At 37.8% G+C, this 17,535-nt stretch overlaps 1 protein-coding gene across 1 annotated transcript; it reads left to right on the top strand.

The window, feature by feature from the left end:
- The first annotated feature begins 12,349 nt into the window (after window positions 1–12,349).
- Window positions 12,350–16,504, top strand: LOC132618593 (NEP1-interacting protein-like 1). The gene is made up of 5 exons (XM_060333625.1): window positions 12,350–12,717; window positions 14,083–14,261; window positions 15,109–15,192; window positions 15,284–15,451; window positions 16,069–16,504. Exons 1-5 carry the CDS (start codon window positions 12,552–12,554, stop codon window positions 16,189–16,191), a joined length of 720 nt encoding a protein of 239 aa, XP_060189608.1. The 5' UTR covers window positions 12,350–12,551; the 3' UTR covers window positions 16,192–16,504.
- The last annotated feature ends 1,031 nt before the right edge of the window (window positions 16,505–17,535 follow it).

Genomic DNA, 17,535 nt, shown 5'->3' with positions numbered 1-17,535 from the left:
CTTCCCAGTGCTCAATTTCGATGTGGTTCTGTAAGCCCACAATACCTCTGGTAATATTTCTCTCCAATGATGCTTTGACGCTTCAAGTCTCTTCCTCAGGTTTTGGATTATTGTCTTGTTCGTGGATTCCGCCTGTCCGTTTGCACACGGGTGGTAGGGAGCTGATACAATTTTCTTGATCTTCAACCCTTCGAGGAATCTGTTAACTTTGCCACCCACGAACTGGGGCCCGTTATCGCAAGTTATCTCAGCGGGGATGCCGAAACGACAGATGACGTGATCCCATATGAAGTCAATGACCTCCTTTTCTCTGATTTTTTCAAAGGCCTGCGCTTCAACCCATTTGGAGAAATAATCAGTCATAAACAAAATAAAACGAGCTTTACATGGAGCCCATGGCAATGGACCGACGATGTCCATTCCCCACTTCATGAAAGGCTAAGGTGACACCACCGAATGCAATAATTCCCCAGGCTGGTGAATCATTGGAGCATGTCTCTGACATCCATCGCATTTACGGACGAAGTTCTTTGAGTCTTCCTCCACTGGTTCCAGTAATAACCGGCCCTGATAATTTTTCGGACCAGAGCATCAGCGCCGGAGTGATTGCCACAGGTTCCTTCGTGCACCTCTCTCATCACATATTCCGTCTCTCCGAGACCTAGACACTTGGCCAGTGGTTCGAAGAAAGACCGTCGATACAATTGGCCGTCTACCAAACAAAAATGCGCAGCTTTGGTCCTCAATGACCGTGACACTTTCGGGTCATTCGAGAGCTTCCCATCACGCAAGTAGTCGATGTACTTGTTGTGCCAATCCCAAGTTAAACCCATTGTGTTTACTTCGGCGTGTCCGCTTTCTATTGCCGTGTTTAACAAGTGCACCGTTTCCCCGGGGTTGATTTCCTCCCCTTCGACCGAGGATCCCAAATTTGCTAATGCATCGGCCTCGCTGTTCTGCTCCCTCGGTATGTGCTGCATGGTCCATTCTTTAAATCGATGTAGTATCACTTGGGTTTTTTCAAGGTATCTCTGCATCCTTTCGTCCTTGACCTCGAAGACGCTGATCACCTAGTTTACGACCAAAAGTGAATCACACTTTGCCTCAATTATTTCGGCCCCCATACTTCGGGCCAATTCCAAACCTGCAATAATAGCCTCATACTCGGCTTCATTGTTAGTCAATTTAGCAGTTCTAATGGACTGTCGAATGACATCCCCGGCCGGGGTTCTAAGAACGATCCCTAGCCCAGAACCTTTAAAGTTCGAGGCCCCGTCCGTATGTAGAGACTAAATGCTCGAGGCCTTTCCTGAGGTCAGCAAAAGCTCTTTCTCGACCTCAGAGAACATGGCCGGGGTAAAATATGCCACGAAGTCGGACAAGATCTGGGATTTGATGGCCGTTCGAGGTTTGTACTCGATATCATACCCGCTAATTTCTACAACCCATTTAGTTAATCTACCCGATAATTCTGATTTATGCATGGTGTTTTTCAGGGGGTAAGTGGTTACTACACATATTGGATGGCATTGAAAGTAGGGTTTGATCTTTCTGGAAGCGCTTACCAACGCTAATGCCAATTTTTCCAAATGGGGATAACGGGTCTCCGCATCCCCCAAAGTTCTACTCACGTAATAGATAGGGAATTGAGTACCTGATTCTTCTCGGACCAAAACGCCATTTACTGCTACTTCAGAGACAGCAAGGTAGAGAAAAAGCGGCTCGTCCGCCTTCGGTGTGTGCAGCAGCGAGGGGCTAGACTAGTACCTTTTCAATTCCTGTAAAGCTTTTTGGCACTCCGGTGTCCAAGTGAAGTCATTCTTCTTCTTCATTAAGGAGAAGAAGCGGTGACTCTTGTCCGAAGATCTCGATATGAAACGACTCAATGCCGCTATCCTTCCGGTGAGCCTCTGTACTCCTTTGACGTTATTCACTACTTCGATATCCTTGATGGCCTTGATTTTATCCGGGTTGATTTCAATACCCTGGTTTGACACCATGAAACCCAAAAATTTACCGGACCGGACACCGAAGGCACATTTTTCCGAGTTAAGCTTCATGTTATAATTGTGGAGCACATCGAAGGTTTCCTGAAAATGCTTCAAATGGTCCTCTGTTTCCAGGGACTTAACAACCATATCGTCAATATAAACTTCTATTGTTTTTCCTATTTGTTCTTCGAACATCCTATTAACTAGGCGTTGGTAAGTTGCACCGGCATTTTTTAGGCCAAATGGCATTACATTATAACAGTAAGTCCCATACCGGGTTATGAAGGACGTCTTCTCTTGATCCTCCGGGTGCATCCGAATTTGGTTATACCCGGAGTAAGCATCGATAAAACTCAACATCTCATGCCCGGCTGTCGCATCAATCATTCTATCTATATGAGGCAATGGAAATGAATCCTTTAGGCATTCTTTGTTTAAATCCTTGTAATCAACACACATTCGGAATTTATTACCTTTCTTGGGCACCACTACCACGTTAGCAAGCCAATCCGAGTACTTTACCACCCGGATAGAACCTATTTTTAAAAGCGTTGTTACCTTGTCTTTAACGAAGACGTTTTTTGCTTCCGTCATGGGCCTTCTTTTCTGCTTCACCGGGGAAAACTTCCCGTCCAAGCTGAGCTTGTGAGTTGCTACTTCCGGTGATATACCTGTCATATATATATATGGGACCATGCGAAGCAATCTGTGTTAGCTCGAAGAAATTCAATTAGCTTGTTCCTGAGCTCCAGGGTAAGCCCCGTGCCCAGGTATACCTTTCTGTCTGGTAGGTACTCGAACAGGATGATCTGCTCCAGCTCTTCTACAGTTGACTTGGTTGCATCCGAGTCATCCGGCATGACGAACGATCTGGGTACCTCGAAATCATCCTCTCATGCCCCGGGTCCGACCCGGTGTGCTTTGATTGCTATTTGTTGTCCTCTCCTCCGGTTACATCTTCTTTCTTCAGATCCGATTCTTTGGGCCGAGGTGCTGCTTCTTCTATTGCGAACATCTCCCTCGCAGCAGGCTGTTCACCTCGGATGGTTTTTATCCCTTTCGGGGTGGGGAACTTCAGCAGCTAATGCAGTGTTGAGGGCACGACCCTCATGCTATGTATCCAGGGTTTTCCCAGTAGTGCGTTATACTTCATGTCCCCTTCAATCACGTAGAACACAGTTTGTTGAATGGTGCCATCGACGTTCACAGGCAATGAGATCTACCCCTTTGTTTGTTTCACTTGCTATGTTGAACCCGCTGAGTACCCGGGCTGCCGGTACGATCTGATCGAGCAGCCCTAGCTGTTTGACCACCCTCCACCGGATGATGTTGGCCGAGCTACCTGGGTCAATAAAAATACGTTTAACCTTAGTTTTAAAGATAAGTACAGAGATTACCAATGCATCATTGTGCGGTTGAATGATGCCCTCCGCGTCCTCATTGCTGAAAGAGATAGAGCCCTCGGGTAAATATTCCCGGCTGTACTTCTCACGAACAACAGAGACCTTGACTCGTTTCATTACGGGCCCTCGAGGTTCATCGGCGCCCCCAACTATCATGTTGATTGTATGTTGGGGTTCTTCTGGCTCGGTCCTTCGATGGGCCTCCCTTTCCTTGTAGTGACTTTTGGCCCGTTCACTGAGCAGCTCTCGGAGATGACCATTCTTCAGTAACCGGGCTACCTCCTCTCTCAACTGGCGACAATCCTCGGTTCTGTGACCATGGGTTCCATGGTGTTCACACACCATGCTCGGGTCCCGTTGGCCCGGATCCGACCTCAGAGGTCTTGGCCATCTTATATCCGGAACACGACCAATGGCCGAAATTAAGCCCGAGGTACTGACGTTGAAGTTGTACTCCGATATTTTTGGTGAGTCCTTGTTGCCGGCAGAGCTTCCGGCATCGCTCCTGAATGAGAGACCCCGGCTGTTTGATGGGCGCTCGACCCGTTTACTACCCCGACCGGAGAAACGGCTTGGGCTCACTCTCGACTTTTCCGACCTAAAACTTTGTTTCTCCAAATGGGAGCATGGCCGATACCTTTCCTTCGACGATTCGACCCTCGTTTCGTAACCCTTCCTTGGTCTCTCAAAACTTTTGTTCACATTTATTGGCCCCGGGGGGAGCTCGAATTGATCGTCCTCCACCCGAATCTTCGACTCGTATCGGTTATGGACATCAGCCTATGTCACAGCCTCGTACTCCAGCAAGCTTTCTTTTAATTTGAACGAAGTTGTTGAACTCTGAACAATGAGCCCCTTTGTGAAAGCTTGTGCAGCCCATTCTTCTGGAACCGAGGGGAGTTCCATCCGTTCCCTTTGGAATCGGTTGACGAATTCTCGTAGTAACTCGTCTTCCCTTTGGGTTATACGGAAAATGTCGGCCTTACGGGCCTACACCTTTTTGGCACCGGCATGATCTTTGATGAAGGCATCGGCGAGCATTTCGAAAGAGGTGATCGAATGCTCGGGTAGATAGTCATACCATGTCAATGATCCTTTTGAAAAAGTTTCCCCGAACTTTTTCAGCAATACTGATTCAATTTCGTCCTCCTCCATATCGTTTCCCTTTATGGCGCATGTGTATGAGGTCACGTGCTCATGCGGGTCCGTCATGCCGTCATATTTCTGGATATCCAGCATTTTAAACCTTTTCAGGATTAATTTCGGGGCCGCACTCGGAGGAAAAGGCCTTTGGATGTACCTCTTCGAATCTGACCCTTTCAGTAAAGGCGGAGCCCCCGGGATTTGATCCACCCGAGAGTTGTATGTTTCGACCCTCTTCTCGATCGAGTCTACCCGTTTTGCCAAAGTCTCGAGCATTTTTAGAACCTCGGTAAAGGATCCAGCTCCGGATCCATTGCTCTCAATAACGCGTGCCTCATCCCTTCGGGGTTCAGCAACACCGCTCGTTTTTTCCGGGGTCGTTGTATCTTCTCCGTTTTGCAACCGGGCTATTGCGATTCCCTGTTCGGCAATCGCCGCTCTCTGCTCCTGCAACATTTCAAAAATTAAACGTAAGTCAATATTATCGTCGGGTGTACCCGGTTCTTTCCGGTCCTGTGCTCGGGACAAAGTAACAGAATTGGGGGTATTTAGAGGATCAGTGGCCGGTAAGGTGGCATTCTCCTGGTCCACAGTGTTTTGACGGTTGAGGCCCTCCCTCGAATTAGCGGGGTTAGGATCAGCGGGGTTTGGTGGTCCTCGTGGACCGCTTCCTTCATTTTCGGCCATGATTTCGTTGTTGTTGACGTGACCAGATTGCCCACTGTCAGCCATTTAGTCCGTTTTTTCAGACACGAACAAAAGGTGTTTTTGATTTAGATGGGTAAGGTAGAGATCAAGATAAAAGACCACTATTATCCTAGCCCCATGGTGGGCGCCAAACTGTTTACCCCGAATTTGGATAATCAATTAATTTTGTTGGTAAGGTATAGGATATGTGACTTTATCTTGAGTTTATGTGATGGAGAAAAGAAATATGTGATTAAGCTACGAGGAGCAATTGATGACCAATGATTTGTTCTAGACTCGTGTATCAACTAGCAAGTAAGTGTTGTTTGATTCAAGAAGCGTAAGAGATAAAGCACAGCAAATATGGGCCGAAATCTGATACGAGAGAGATTTATATATATATAGTTTGCTATTACAAAGAGTTTTTTGATATGAGGAGCCAACCCCCTAAAAAGAGGACAATGCTCCTTATTTATAGTATTGCCCCATGGGCTTCATACAACATAAAAAATAATAGAATAAAGAAAAAGTTCTGAGTTGGATTAGGTTGGCCGTACGATCTGACACCCGTACGGTTAGCAGTTGAGCATGACAGGACGTTATCGACGCGTGGCAGACGCGCAACGGATCTCCCGGACCAACGACCTCAATCATCCGGACTAACGGCCACGTCCAACCCGGCCATGGAGAAAACCGGACAAAATAGTACCCTACCTTGGTTTCGGCCTAGGCGTTCCTCCGGTTCAAAACGAAAGCCTGTGTGCACGTTCCTGTGCTTCTCTCCCCTCGGTTCCTCGTCTCACCGGTTTAACGCTTATCCGGTTTTTACCATATACAATTTTAAGGTGCTAATAGCTAAAACGTCCCTATAAACTATCACATTTTTGCATGTTTCATACTTAAGTTACTGCTCTGTTTTAGTTACCCCTAAACTATAAAACTTTCAAGAATTAAAATTCTTCTGGTTTAATTTGACAGATTTCAAAATGTTCCTTTACATTTACCTAGAGGTGTGTGGAGTTTATTCACGTGACTTTTATACTGATTGAAAATTATTATTTGTAAGTTTCATTATTAAACTATCGACTTTTATAAGAACTCATTCCCCCTAAAAACTTTATTTAAGAGTAAATGAATTACACTCATCCACTACATCCGTAAACATAAAAGTATTACTTCTCCATTTCAAACACAAGCATAGTCAGTAGGAAAAAAGAAATCGTGATAGAAAAAGATATTTTTCTGTCCTAAGATTATCCAGTCCAATGTATACCATGCTTAGCCAAAACCACTTGCTATTCGCCCACTGTAATTGCTATTATCTTAATTAATTAATTCCTACTAACCTCATGCCTCAACTAAATTTTAACTCTAATTTTACCTACCATTCTTATAGTGCATGCATTGACTTTATAATATTTTTAAAAAGCTAAAACATATAATTGGCAGGTGAGACTTTGGGGTTAATTACGCAATAATATCGTCTCCTTTTGTCTCTTTCTCCTCTAATGGTTGACATATCACTAATATGGAGAATTTGTGAACAATATTGAATAATAACGACAAGATTGACCCTCCCATCAAATTTATGAATAATTTAACAAGAAAGATGGAATGAAGATGACACAAACTTTTGGTTTTCAACAAAATTTTTGAAGAATTTAATAATAAGTAAGATTTGTCCATCTAACAATATTTGTGACCAATTAAATAGTACTGTACTTAGTAGTATCAAGTTTTGATCGTCCAGAAAAACTTGTGAACAACAGAAGAATTGTACCCCCTCTGTCTCAATTTATGTGGCACTTTTTGTTTTCCGAGATTCAAAGTGCATGAACTTTGACCAACATTTTAAGATGTATTTTTTCACCACATTGATATGAGAAAAATTGCAAATTATAGTACTTTTCAAATATATAAATTTTAATCTTAAAATATTACATTAATCTAATCTAATTTCACTTCAAAGTTTAGTCAAATTGACTTTCGAAAAGTGAAAAGTAGACGGAGGGATTAATATTTTTATTCTTCCGGTTATTTAGCGGCTAGCGCCATGTTATTTTTGCAAAACTATTGTAAATGAAAACAAAGTATAAGCTCATCCGCATTATTTTTGAAGTTTCATTGTTTTGCTAAAGATTTTCATTATATTCCCACGCTTCCTACCTAAACTTATAAAGTTAAAAGCTCAAGAAATGAATTACGGTAGATTTTCTAAAAGATACGTGAATAAAAGTTTATTTGCGGAATATATTGATAATCCATTAAATTTGTCAGTAAATTTTATTTAGATATTTGTTCCAATTGAGCACCTGAACACATGATAAATTATTTCTATTAATAACGACAAGATCGACCCTCACATCAAATTTATGAATAATTTAACAATAAAGATGGAATGAAGATGGCACAAAGTTTTGGTTTTCTGCAAAATTTGTGAAGAATTTAATATAAGTAAGATTTGGTCATCTAACAATATTTGCGACCAATTAAATAGTATTGTACTTAGTAGTATCAAGTTTTGACCGTCCTGAAAAAATTTTGAACAACAGAAGAATTGTAATATTTTTATTCTTCCGGTTATTTAGCGGCTAGAGCCTAGTTATTTTTGCAAAACTATTTTAAATGAAAACAAAATATAAGCTCATCTGCATTATTTTTGAAGTTTCATTGTTTTGCAAAAGATTTTCATTATATTCCCACGCTTCCTACCTAAACTTAAAAAGTTAAAAAGCTCAAGAAATTAATTACGGTAGATTTCCTGAAAGATACGTGAATAAAAGTTTCTTCGCGGAATATATTGATAATCTATTAAATTTGTCAGTAAATTTTATTTAGATATTTGTTCCAATTGAGCACCTAAACACATGATAAATTATTCCTTTTAATTAGATACTTCTGGATCATATTTTTAAAAAGTTTTTGCGCGTGCTCTCAAGCGCACATTACGTAGATAAGTTAATCATTTAAAGTATATCATCTCTTTTAGTTATACGCATTAGCCTCGATAAGTCGCAAAATCTCGATTGTTTCAATTGCGGCTTATGTGAATAATTAAAGGAGATAGGCATAGTTTATCATTTTATGCGGTCAACTTATCTATGTATTAGATGCTAGCTTGAGAACACGTTATAAGCTATTTCAAAATTGAGCCAAAAATGTCTAATAATAGAAACACTTTATCATGTGCTCAATAACATGTCGTAGTTCGAATTTTAAATGAATATTACTGACAAGTTTAGGCCGTCGGTCATATATTCCGAAACCTATGACTCTCTGTATCCAAAGTACATCCGCTGATCAGACTGATGCTACACCTTGTCTCACCACTCCAAAGCGTATAAATCCGCCCGATCAATGAACATCAAACCAAATTCGCCCATCCTTTTGGGCACAAGAATGCAAAAATCAAATTGAGTAGTCAACCGTTATTTTTAATCTGCCTCAAGCAAGCCACTCCAACCTACGGTAAATGAGTTTCTTTTATATTGCTCAAATCATAAGACAGTTAAAAACTAATAACCTTAAACCTTAAGTACACATCCATTTATGATAAGTTAATTAGCACTCTTGTATTTTGATTCATTTCCCAAATATAGCTATAAAATACTCATCAAAGTACAAGCTTGATATCTACTTAATTAACCTTCACATTATTGCAGTTGACTAGATCAAGTATCTTAATATATAAAATTAAAAGGGAAACACAAATATGAGAATTTTCTTCTTGTTAATTAATTTTCGGCAATGAAACATTGATAATGAAGGTTATCTGTGCACTTTTTTCTTCTTAGGGGCCACCAAAGACACCGCCCAAAATGTAGGGTTGATTTGGAAGAAGAAAAAGTAAAGAACTTAGGGGTCAAGTGAGTACTTTTAGTTTTCATCAAGTATTTTAAAAACTTATATGTTAGATTTATCGGGATTTCTAAAGAAAAATAGATTTTAGCGAGAACTCATATTTAAAGGTAGGGCTGTTCACAGTTTTGGTTAAAATCAAAACCAAACCGAAAATTTAACCAAACCGAATAAAATAACCGACATTTGGTTTGGTTTTAAATTTGAAAAACCGATAATATTTGGTTTGGTTATGGTTATAGTAAAAAATAACCGAATAAATAACCGAACCAAACCGATAATTATATACATAAAATTTATAATTATTTATATGTATAATATTAGCTTTTCATAAATAATTAAAGATATTTTATACCTTTTAATTATTAATTTAATTTTGGTCTACTTATTTTTAAGGCCCGTGTCTTAAAAGAATATGTTCAACAATCCAAGCCCAACTCTAATAAGTCGTAAGCATAAGGGTTGTTTGTATTTTGAAACCTCTATTTGACTTGTTCTTTTGAATCTAAACTGCGTTGCAAGTTTGGTCCACCCGATTTGCCAACAGCGTGTCTTTCCCTCAATATGCAGCAAAGTTCACCCTTGTGGGCCGTGAGGAAAAAAGAGCTTCATAACAAATTTGAAAAATGTAGAGAGAAAATATTTGAATTGTCACGGCTAGTCATAAACCGAAAAACCGAACCAAACCGACAATAACCAAACTGGTGGTTATTATTTTACTTGGTTTGGTTATGGTTTTAGACATTTAAAAACCGACTAAATTGGTTTGGTTATGGTTTTAATCAATAACCGACCCAAACCGAACCATGAACACCCCTATTTGAAGGTATAGTTGTTGCAATTTCTACTATTTTTGCTCATTTCTAAAATATGATACAACTTTTTTATGTGATATTTCTACTATGTCTGGTTTATTTTTAATTGTTAGTACAAATTTTATGTTGCAATTTCTAAGTTCTAACTAATGATATTGCTCTGGTGTTTATGTTTTAATCTTTTCTTTTCACAATTCTCATAAAATCTAATAAAAATTAAAATTTGCTAAGCTTATTTTGATAAATTGAAAGGATTAAAATTATTCAGAACAGGACTAACTTCCAAACATAAGGAACTATTATTACTCCCTCCTTCTCAATTTATAATGTGACATTATTTGATTTGATACGAAATTTAAAAAAAAAATGAAGACTTTTAAAATGTATGATCCAAAATAAGTCTTATATAAATATGTGATAATAAATCATTCTCTAAAATTAAATTATTTCTAAATATAAAAAAATTACATTTTTTTAACAGAATAAAAAAAAAAAAATAGTGCCACATAATTTAAAATGATAACCGTTTTATCTGACAACACGAGTGGACTTTTTCATCTGAAATATAATAATGGCTTCAATCCCAATGCTCATAGTACATAATCCTTGTCCTTCTTATAGGGTCCACCTTCCAAGAAATAAATATCTCTACCACTAATATGTCAATAAAGCTCACAAACATCTATCCACCTCTCACCCAACCACAACTACAAGTCTCCTTTTTTAAACTAAACAAATAGTATGAGGAAAAAAAAAAAATAGAACTATAAACAAGAGCTCCTCTTAAAAATAGAAATTACAAATGCACATCTATTTATTTTTTCTTTTAAGTGTCTTCTATTTGAAATTCACTAACTCGAATAATCTGAAATCATGCCGTATAAACTCACCTAAAAAGATAAAATATTTTTATTCTAAAGAGTCATACGGGAGATTTCTAATTAAAGGTGAATAAAAACGCTCGTTTATATAACTAACTACACCTGAATTCTAAATTAGTTAGAATTTTTTTATATGAATCTTCTTTAACTATGTTATTATGTTTAATTTCATTATTAAACAACTTATATTTTACGATTAATTAGAGGTTTTAGAACTAGATGACTTCAATCATATTTTCTACATGGACAGACAAGATTTAACTAGAACAAAGAAGCTCCTAACAAACATCAAACTTAATACAAACAGTTAGATATTAATCTCAACTAGTTTATATAATTTATATGAATTGTTACTTCTACGTATTTTTGTTTTTAAATTAAACACACAATCGAAAAGGTTTTTTGAACCATCGAAAGGTAATGTCATAATTAAAGTTCCTCTAACTTTCATCAGAGTCTCTAATTCTTCGAGCTTTGAAAAAGAAATCTTTTTGGATAAAAACACCACAGCAACAGCATTTATAGAGGACTTTCTAGGTGTAAATATGAAATAATCACATTAGTAAATACTGAGTACCAAACGCTTGATGGAATAAATATATTTTAAAGCTGTATTCGTTAGTGTGAAAAATATTTATTAAAGGAGAAGAATGAAAGAAACTAAAGTGACAATGTCAAGCTTTTGGCATGTGATTATCTGCCTCAATTTGGTGGATCATTTAAACCCTCACAAGCAAAAGATTCAATCTTTTTTGTCAAATAGAAGCTTTGCTTTCTCTCTCGTGCCCTTTGACAATTTTGTAGAAGAAGCGAATTCTCATCCAATTAAATTGCTTGGCCAAAAACCAATACGGGTTGTGGTGTAGTCAAAAGTATTCTTTTATTTTTAATTAAACGTCTCGCTTCTGTTAGGGAGCGCTTTAGCTCGATATGAAATTTTTTTGTGCCAACCCGGACTTAGTCGGTACCCAATGCGGTATGGGATATCCTGACGTGAATTCAGACTTATTCAGATCCCAATGCGGTATAAAGACCTTCCGGTGCGGGTACAAATTTATTTGGGTCCAAATGTGGTATGGGACTTCTTGACACGAATGTGACTTAGTCATGCCCAATGTGGTATCTGCTTCCCGGCGTGAATTCAGACTTATTCGGGCCCCAATATACCATGAGACTTTCTGGCGTGAACCCAAACTTAGTCGGGCCCCACACGGTATGGGACTTCTCGGCGGAAATCCAAACTTAGTCAGGCCCAAATGTAGTATGACCTTCCCAGCGTGAATTCAGACTTAGTTAGGCCCAAATGAAGTATGTGCTTCCCCGACGCAAATTCGGACTTAGTCAGGCCCTAATACAATATGAAACTTTCCGGGGCGAATACAGACTTATTCAGGCCTCAATGCGGTATGAGATTTTCCAACGCAACGTCGAACTTAGTCGAGCCCTAATACGGATACCAACCATCGATTGGAAAATAAAATAAAAAACTTTCATTTTCTCTATACCCTTTAGTTTCTCTCATGAGAGAGAGAGAGACAGTGAAACAAAGCTATAAATGCTAGTTGGTTATTTGTGGTTTCTTTTCATCTGCACATCACCCTCTTAACTTCTTCTCTTTATATATACAACTGCACACATACAAATATACATTGATTGATTTATTGGTATATAGCTGTTTTCTTTCCCTAAGTTTTAGTATTTCTTATATATATTTGTATCACAAAACAACCCTTTCCAAAAAGAATTCACTGAATTGGTAAAACCAAAAAAAGAATGGAGTTTTATCCATATCCAACTCGTGCTTTTCCTTCTTCAACCATTGTATCTTCATTTTCTATGAGGGATTTGATTGATAGAGCCAAATATTTCTTCAGATTTGCTGTTTCTACAATTATTGGCAATGTTTTCTCTGCAATATTTACCTTTTTCTTTGCATTAGGTGAGTATATTATCAATTCTTGATTTCCTGTTTTTTTTCTTATTATGTATCAGGTTCTTGATTTTTCATTTTGTTGATATATTTTGATAATTGTTGCATTGGACTTTTTCTTCCCTTTACTTGTCGATCTTGCCACCTTGTTGATTATGTCTTTACCATGAATTTTTGGGTATGGTATTATTGAGTTTGCGTCTAATCAGAGACGGATTCAGGATTTTAGCTTTATGGGATAAGTTGGGATATAATAATACAAAAGTTAAATGGGATAAAGTGGGATAAACCAGGATTAAGTTTGAGATTAATTTTATACTCTGTTTGGTAGAAGGTATAAATTTATCCTACCAAACAGAGTATAAAATTAATTCCAAATTTAATCCTGGGATATCCCACCTTATCCTGCGTAGTCGTTTGGTTCATGGGATAATGATATTTTAGGATTAAGTTCGGGTTAAATTTATAGTTCGTTTGGTAGAAGGTATAACTAAACCCAAGATAACTTTATACCTTAACGTGGTGTTAGTTTATCTCACCTGGGAGATGAGTTAAATTAGTCCAAGGATTATAATACCAGGACTATAATCCGGAATAACTTTGTCCGCGAACCAAATGACCCCTTAAGGTTTTAGCATTGAACTTATTAGATTTTTAAAGTTGTGGGTTCATATATACTATTTGATGCTTTTTTTGTGGATTTTTACAAATAAATTTATACTTTATGTTGAAAGTAACGGGTTCAGATAAACTCGGTGCCAATACTCTCCATCCGCTTTCGCATCTGATTTTAGATTCAGATTTTCATAAAAAATTGTAAAAGGTACTCCCTATGTTTTAATTTATTTAACATAGTTTGGTTCGGCACAAAGTTTAAGACAAAAATACATTCTTTTAAAACTTGTGGTTTTAATCATTTATGTCCCTATAAAAGCCTTTTATCAAGGAAATATATAACTGAATGAAAACAGATACTTGTAAATTTGCAGTAAAAGATTGACTCTCATTTCCTATTAGAATGAAATAGCAATTTGCAGATTAGTGTCGTGGGTGATCAGGGGTGGATCCACAGTTCCAGTTACAGGGTTACATGAACCCAAGAACTTTTGCCCAATCTCTGTATCTATGCTTAGAAATTTCCTAAATATTTATAAATATTTGACTGTGAATGCAGTTATTATTGCATATATTAACTTGAAGTCGCTATAGGAGCCCATAAACTTCGAATCTTGAATTCGCCTCTGTGGGTGATTGTGTTTCAACTTATGATGATGTTAAAAAGAGCTATTTCTTCTAATTTTAGAAGTGTTTTTTTTTCCCTTTGTGCGTGTGTAGTAATGTGACTGTAGTAATGAATGGAATTGGTTCTTGCAGTGGGCACCCTGTTAGGAGCAATGACAGGAGCTTTGATAGGTCAAGAGACGGAAAGTGGATTCATTAGAGGTGCTGCAGTCGGAGCCATTTCTGGTGCTGTTTTCTCTCTTGAGGTCTTTGAGTCATCTCTGTTACTATGGCAATCCGATGAATCTGGAATTGGATGTCTTCTTTACTTGGTAAGCAACATAGCTTCCTTTCTCGCTGATACCTTTGGAAGTTTAGCTTTGTAACTTTTGTAACTTCAGTATCGGGATAACAGTATATTGACAAGGATTTAAGTCAAATATACTGACAGTGTAAAGAATTTTTACACCATCAAACTAATGTAACTTCTTCTAGCAGGCCATAACCTTTTACTTCAGGTTATTAATTAATGCCTATTATGTATTTACCTGCAACTGCTTTTTAAGCACCTGATAATGTAAATATTTTTTGGGAAAAGGTTCAAATATGCCACTCAACTTTGGGAAACGGCCCAAGGATGCCATTAGTCAGTAATTGGGGTGAACTATGCCCCTACTGTTACAAAATTGGTCCAAATATGTCCTTATTCACCAACGGCGGGAAATAATAAGCCCTTTATTCAAAGTTCGGGGGCAAATCTGGACCATTATGCAAAGTTCAATGACAAATTTGAACCTTTTCTCTTGTAAAAGAAACCATGTGTTGGAAAGCTTCCGCAGTTAGTGAATAAGCGCATATTTGGACCAATTTTGTTACTGTAGGACCATATTTTATTCCGACTATTGACGGATGGCATCCTTGGGCTATTTCCCAAAGTTCAGTTGCATATTTAGACCTTTTCCCATATTCTTACACTCTTAGTGCATAGAACTTTAATCTGATTATAAACAACCTCCTGATCCAATAGTTAAAATATTGTCTTCCATCCATCTCTCAGACCTGGGAGGTGCACATAAAAAATAAGAAAAAAGAGAATGTGAATAATTATATGTAAATATCAAGCTATATTTCATTCTTCTTAGGTGTATGATTAATTGATGGATCTTGTGAACTGTACAGATTGATGTAATAGCCAGCCTGTTAAGTGGTAGACTAGTTCGTGAGCGGATTGGTCCAGCGATGCTTAGTGCAGTACAAAGTCAGGTATCATGTAGTATAATTTCTAGCCATTTGGAATTCTGCCAACCGACTTATACTCCTTTCAGTTGCTGACTTTTTCTTATTTGTTGATCAGATGGGAGCCGTTGAAACTACGTATGAAGAGGTGCCTAACATTTTCGATACAGGCGGGGCAAAAGGTTTGCCTGGAGATTTTGTGGAGAAAATCCCCAAAGTTATAATTAGCAATGACAACAATGTGGATGATACAGGGGAGAGAGTCTCGTGTTCGGTTTGCCTACAGGTAAATTACATTTATACCATTTATTTGCTATCTCTCTTTCTGTATGTAGTAGATAAAACGACAAAAATGGTAACTTATGTTTTGAGGATAGGTTCAAAATAGTCCCTTAAGTATGCACCGAACAATTTTGATTTTTTAAGTTTGTCAAAAGTTAATACTTTTAGTCTCCTTCAAATATTTAATGAACTATGTCTGTTAGATTTGACGGGAACTATTAAAAAAAAAAAGGAAACTAAGAGAACTCGCTTTTAGAGGTACAATTTTTGTAATTTATGCTATTTTTGATTTATTTCTGGAGTCTGATGTAGCTTTTTGAGATGTAATTTCTGTAATTCTTTTATATCTTTTGGTGTCTAGGGCAATTTTTTATATTGCATATTTTAGGATTTGATGGGTCTTTCGTGGCGTTTATGATTAAATCTTTTTTTCCAAATGTTTCTGTCAAATCTAATGAACATAAATTGTTAAATATTTGACAGAAACTAAAAGTGTTGACTTTTGGCAAACCTAAAAGACTATTTTGAACATACCCTCAAACATAAGGGACCACTTTCGTCATTTTCTCGTTTGTATTACTTAAGATTCTGATTGATGCGTGTTATTACTGATGTATCCAGGACTTTCAACTAGGGGAAACTGTTCGATGTTTGCCACAATGTCATCACATGTTTCACCTACCGTGCATCGATACATGGTTGCTGAGACATGGCTCTTGTCCATTGTGCAGAAGGGATCTATAGGTGGTTATACTCGGTAAATAATTATAAAGGTTATTTAATTTCGTCATACTTGCTGGTTATGGTTTCCCTCTCTGTCTGTCATCACATACAATAGATCCTGGAAACCTATGTAATTAATGGCAAATATGCACTTTCGAGTATGGTTATTGTAGTTGATTACCATCTTGTAGAAAGAATTTTGAGCTGCTATAGCGCTCACTACTACTACTAAGTAGTATTTTTGTATGAGTGTGTTCATGTTTCGTGCACACGTCACTAAGAATAGATTTACTCTAACCTAATTACTTAAAGAACATACGAGTTTTCTGCTGAAGCTGTGCGTTTATCCTCTTCTAGACGGATTTGTATTCTGGAACTGTTTTTTTTTTCCGATGACCATAAACGAGTGATTTCTTCCTATTTATCTACTCCTTGGAAAATTACCCGGTCCTGTAGTGATGGGAGGTAGCAGGTACGCTGTAAAATTAGTCGAGGTGTGCAAGTTGGCCCGAGCAGCACGATTATAAAAACAACATTGTTTAAGTTTTAGTAGCAACGGTTAGCTATTTTCCTTTATTTCTGTTATTGAAATAGCCCTGATATAGCTGGATTATTCAGAGGCTGCAAGTTTTTCTATGTTCTTAAACTTTGTTGGCCCTGTCTTAGTTAAATATTTGGTTGAGAGGCTTCAATTAGATCTTTCTTTGGTAGAGTAACTGCATGGTAGGTTGCATCATTCCAGCTGTTAGTTCAGTGATCTTCATTTTTATGTAAAGGAAAGGGTAGAGGCCATTGCGTGTTATTTGTTGTCTGGTCACACTCGAAATTATGTATCTACTTTTTGAACTTTTACCTAGTTTTGTAGCAGTCTGGTTGCCACACTAAATGGTTTTCAACAACATTTGTTTTTTTATAACTGTGGGGTTCAAGCCAGCTTGCATTCACCTCGATTAATTTCACAGGATACATGCTACTTCACCAACACAGGTACCGAGTAACTCTGCCCACTAAGAGTTGGATAGAGGAGAAGAAGTTACCTGTATTTTTGTCTCCACTAAGATTTCGAGCTCAATGGCATTAGGGCTATGCAAATTAATGGTTAAACCAATAAATCGAACTGATTATTTAGTTATTGGGTTAATGGTTCGGATTAATGGGTTATTGGTTCGGGTATCGGGTGGTGTTCTATGATTATTGGGGTATCGGTTTGCCCACTTTTATTAACGGGTGAACCAATAACCCGATAATCATTTATTTAATTATAATTATACACTTTCATAGATAAAATCACTTGACTAGAATTAGGGCTCACTTTAGAAACTTTGTCTCTCAGAAAACCCTTATCGGCGATTTCACTTAGCGGCG

The sequence above is a fragment of the Lycium barbarum genome, chromosome 11, assembly GCF_019175385.1.
Source record: "Lycium barbarum isolate Lr01 chromosome 11, ASM1917538v2, whole genome shotgun sequence".
Taxonomy (NCBI): domain Eukaryota; kingdom Viridiplantae; phylum Streptophyta; class Magnoliopsida; order Solanales; family Solanaceae; genus Lycium; species Lycium barbarum.
The sequence above is the reverse complement of the archived record's forward strand: the minus strand, read 5'-3'. Positions and strand labels throughout refer to the sequence as shown.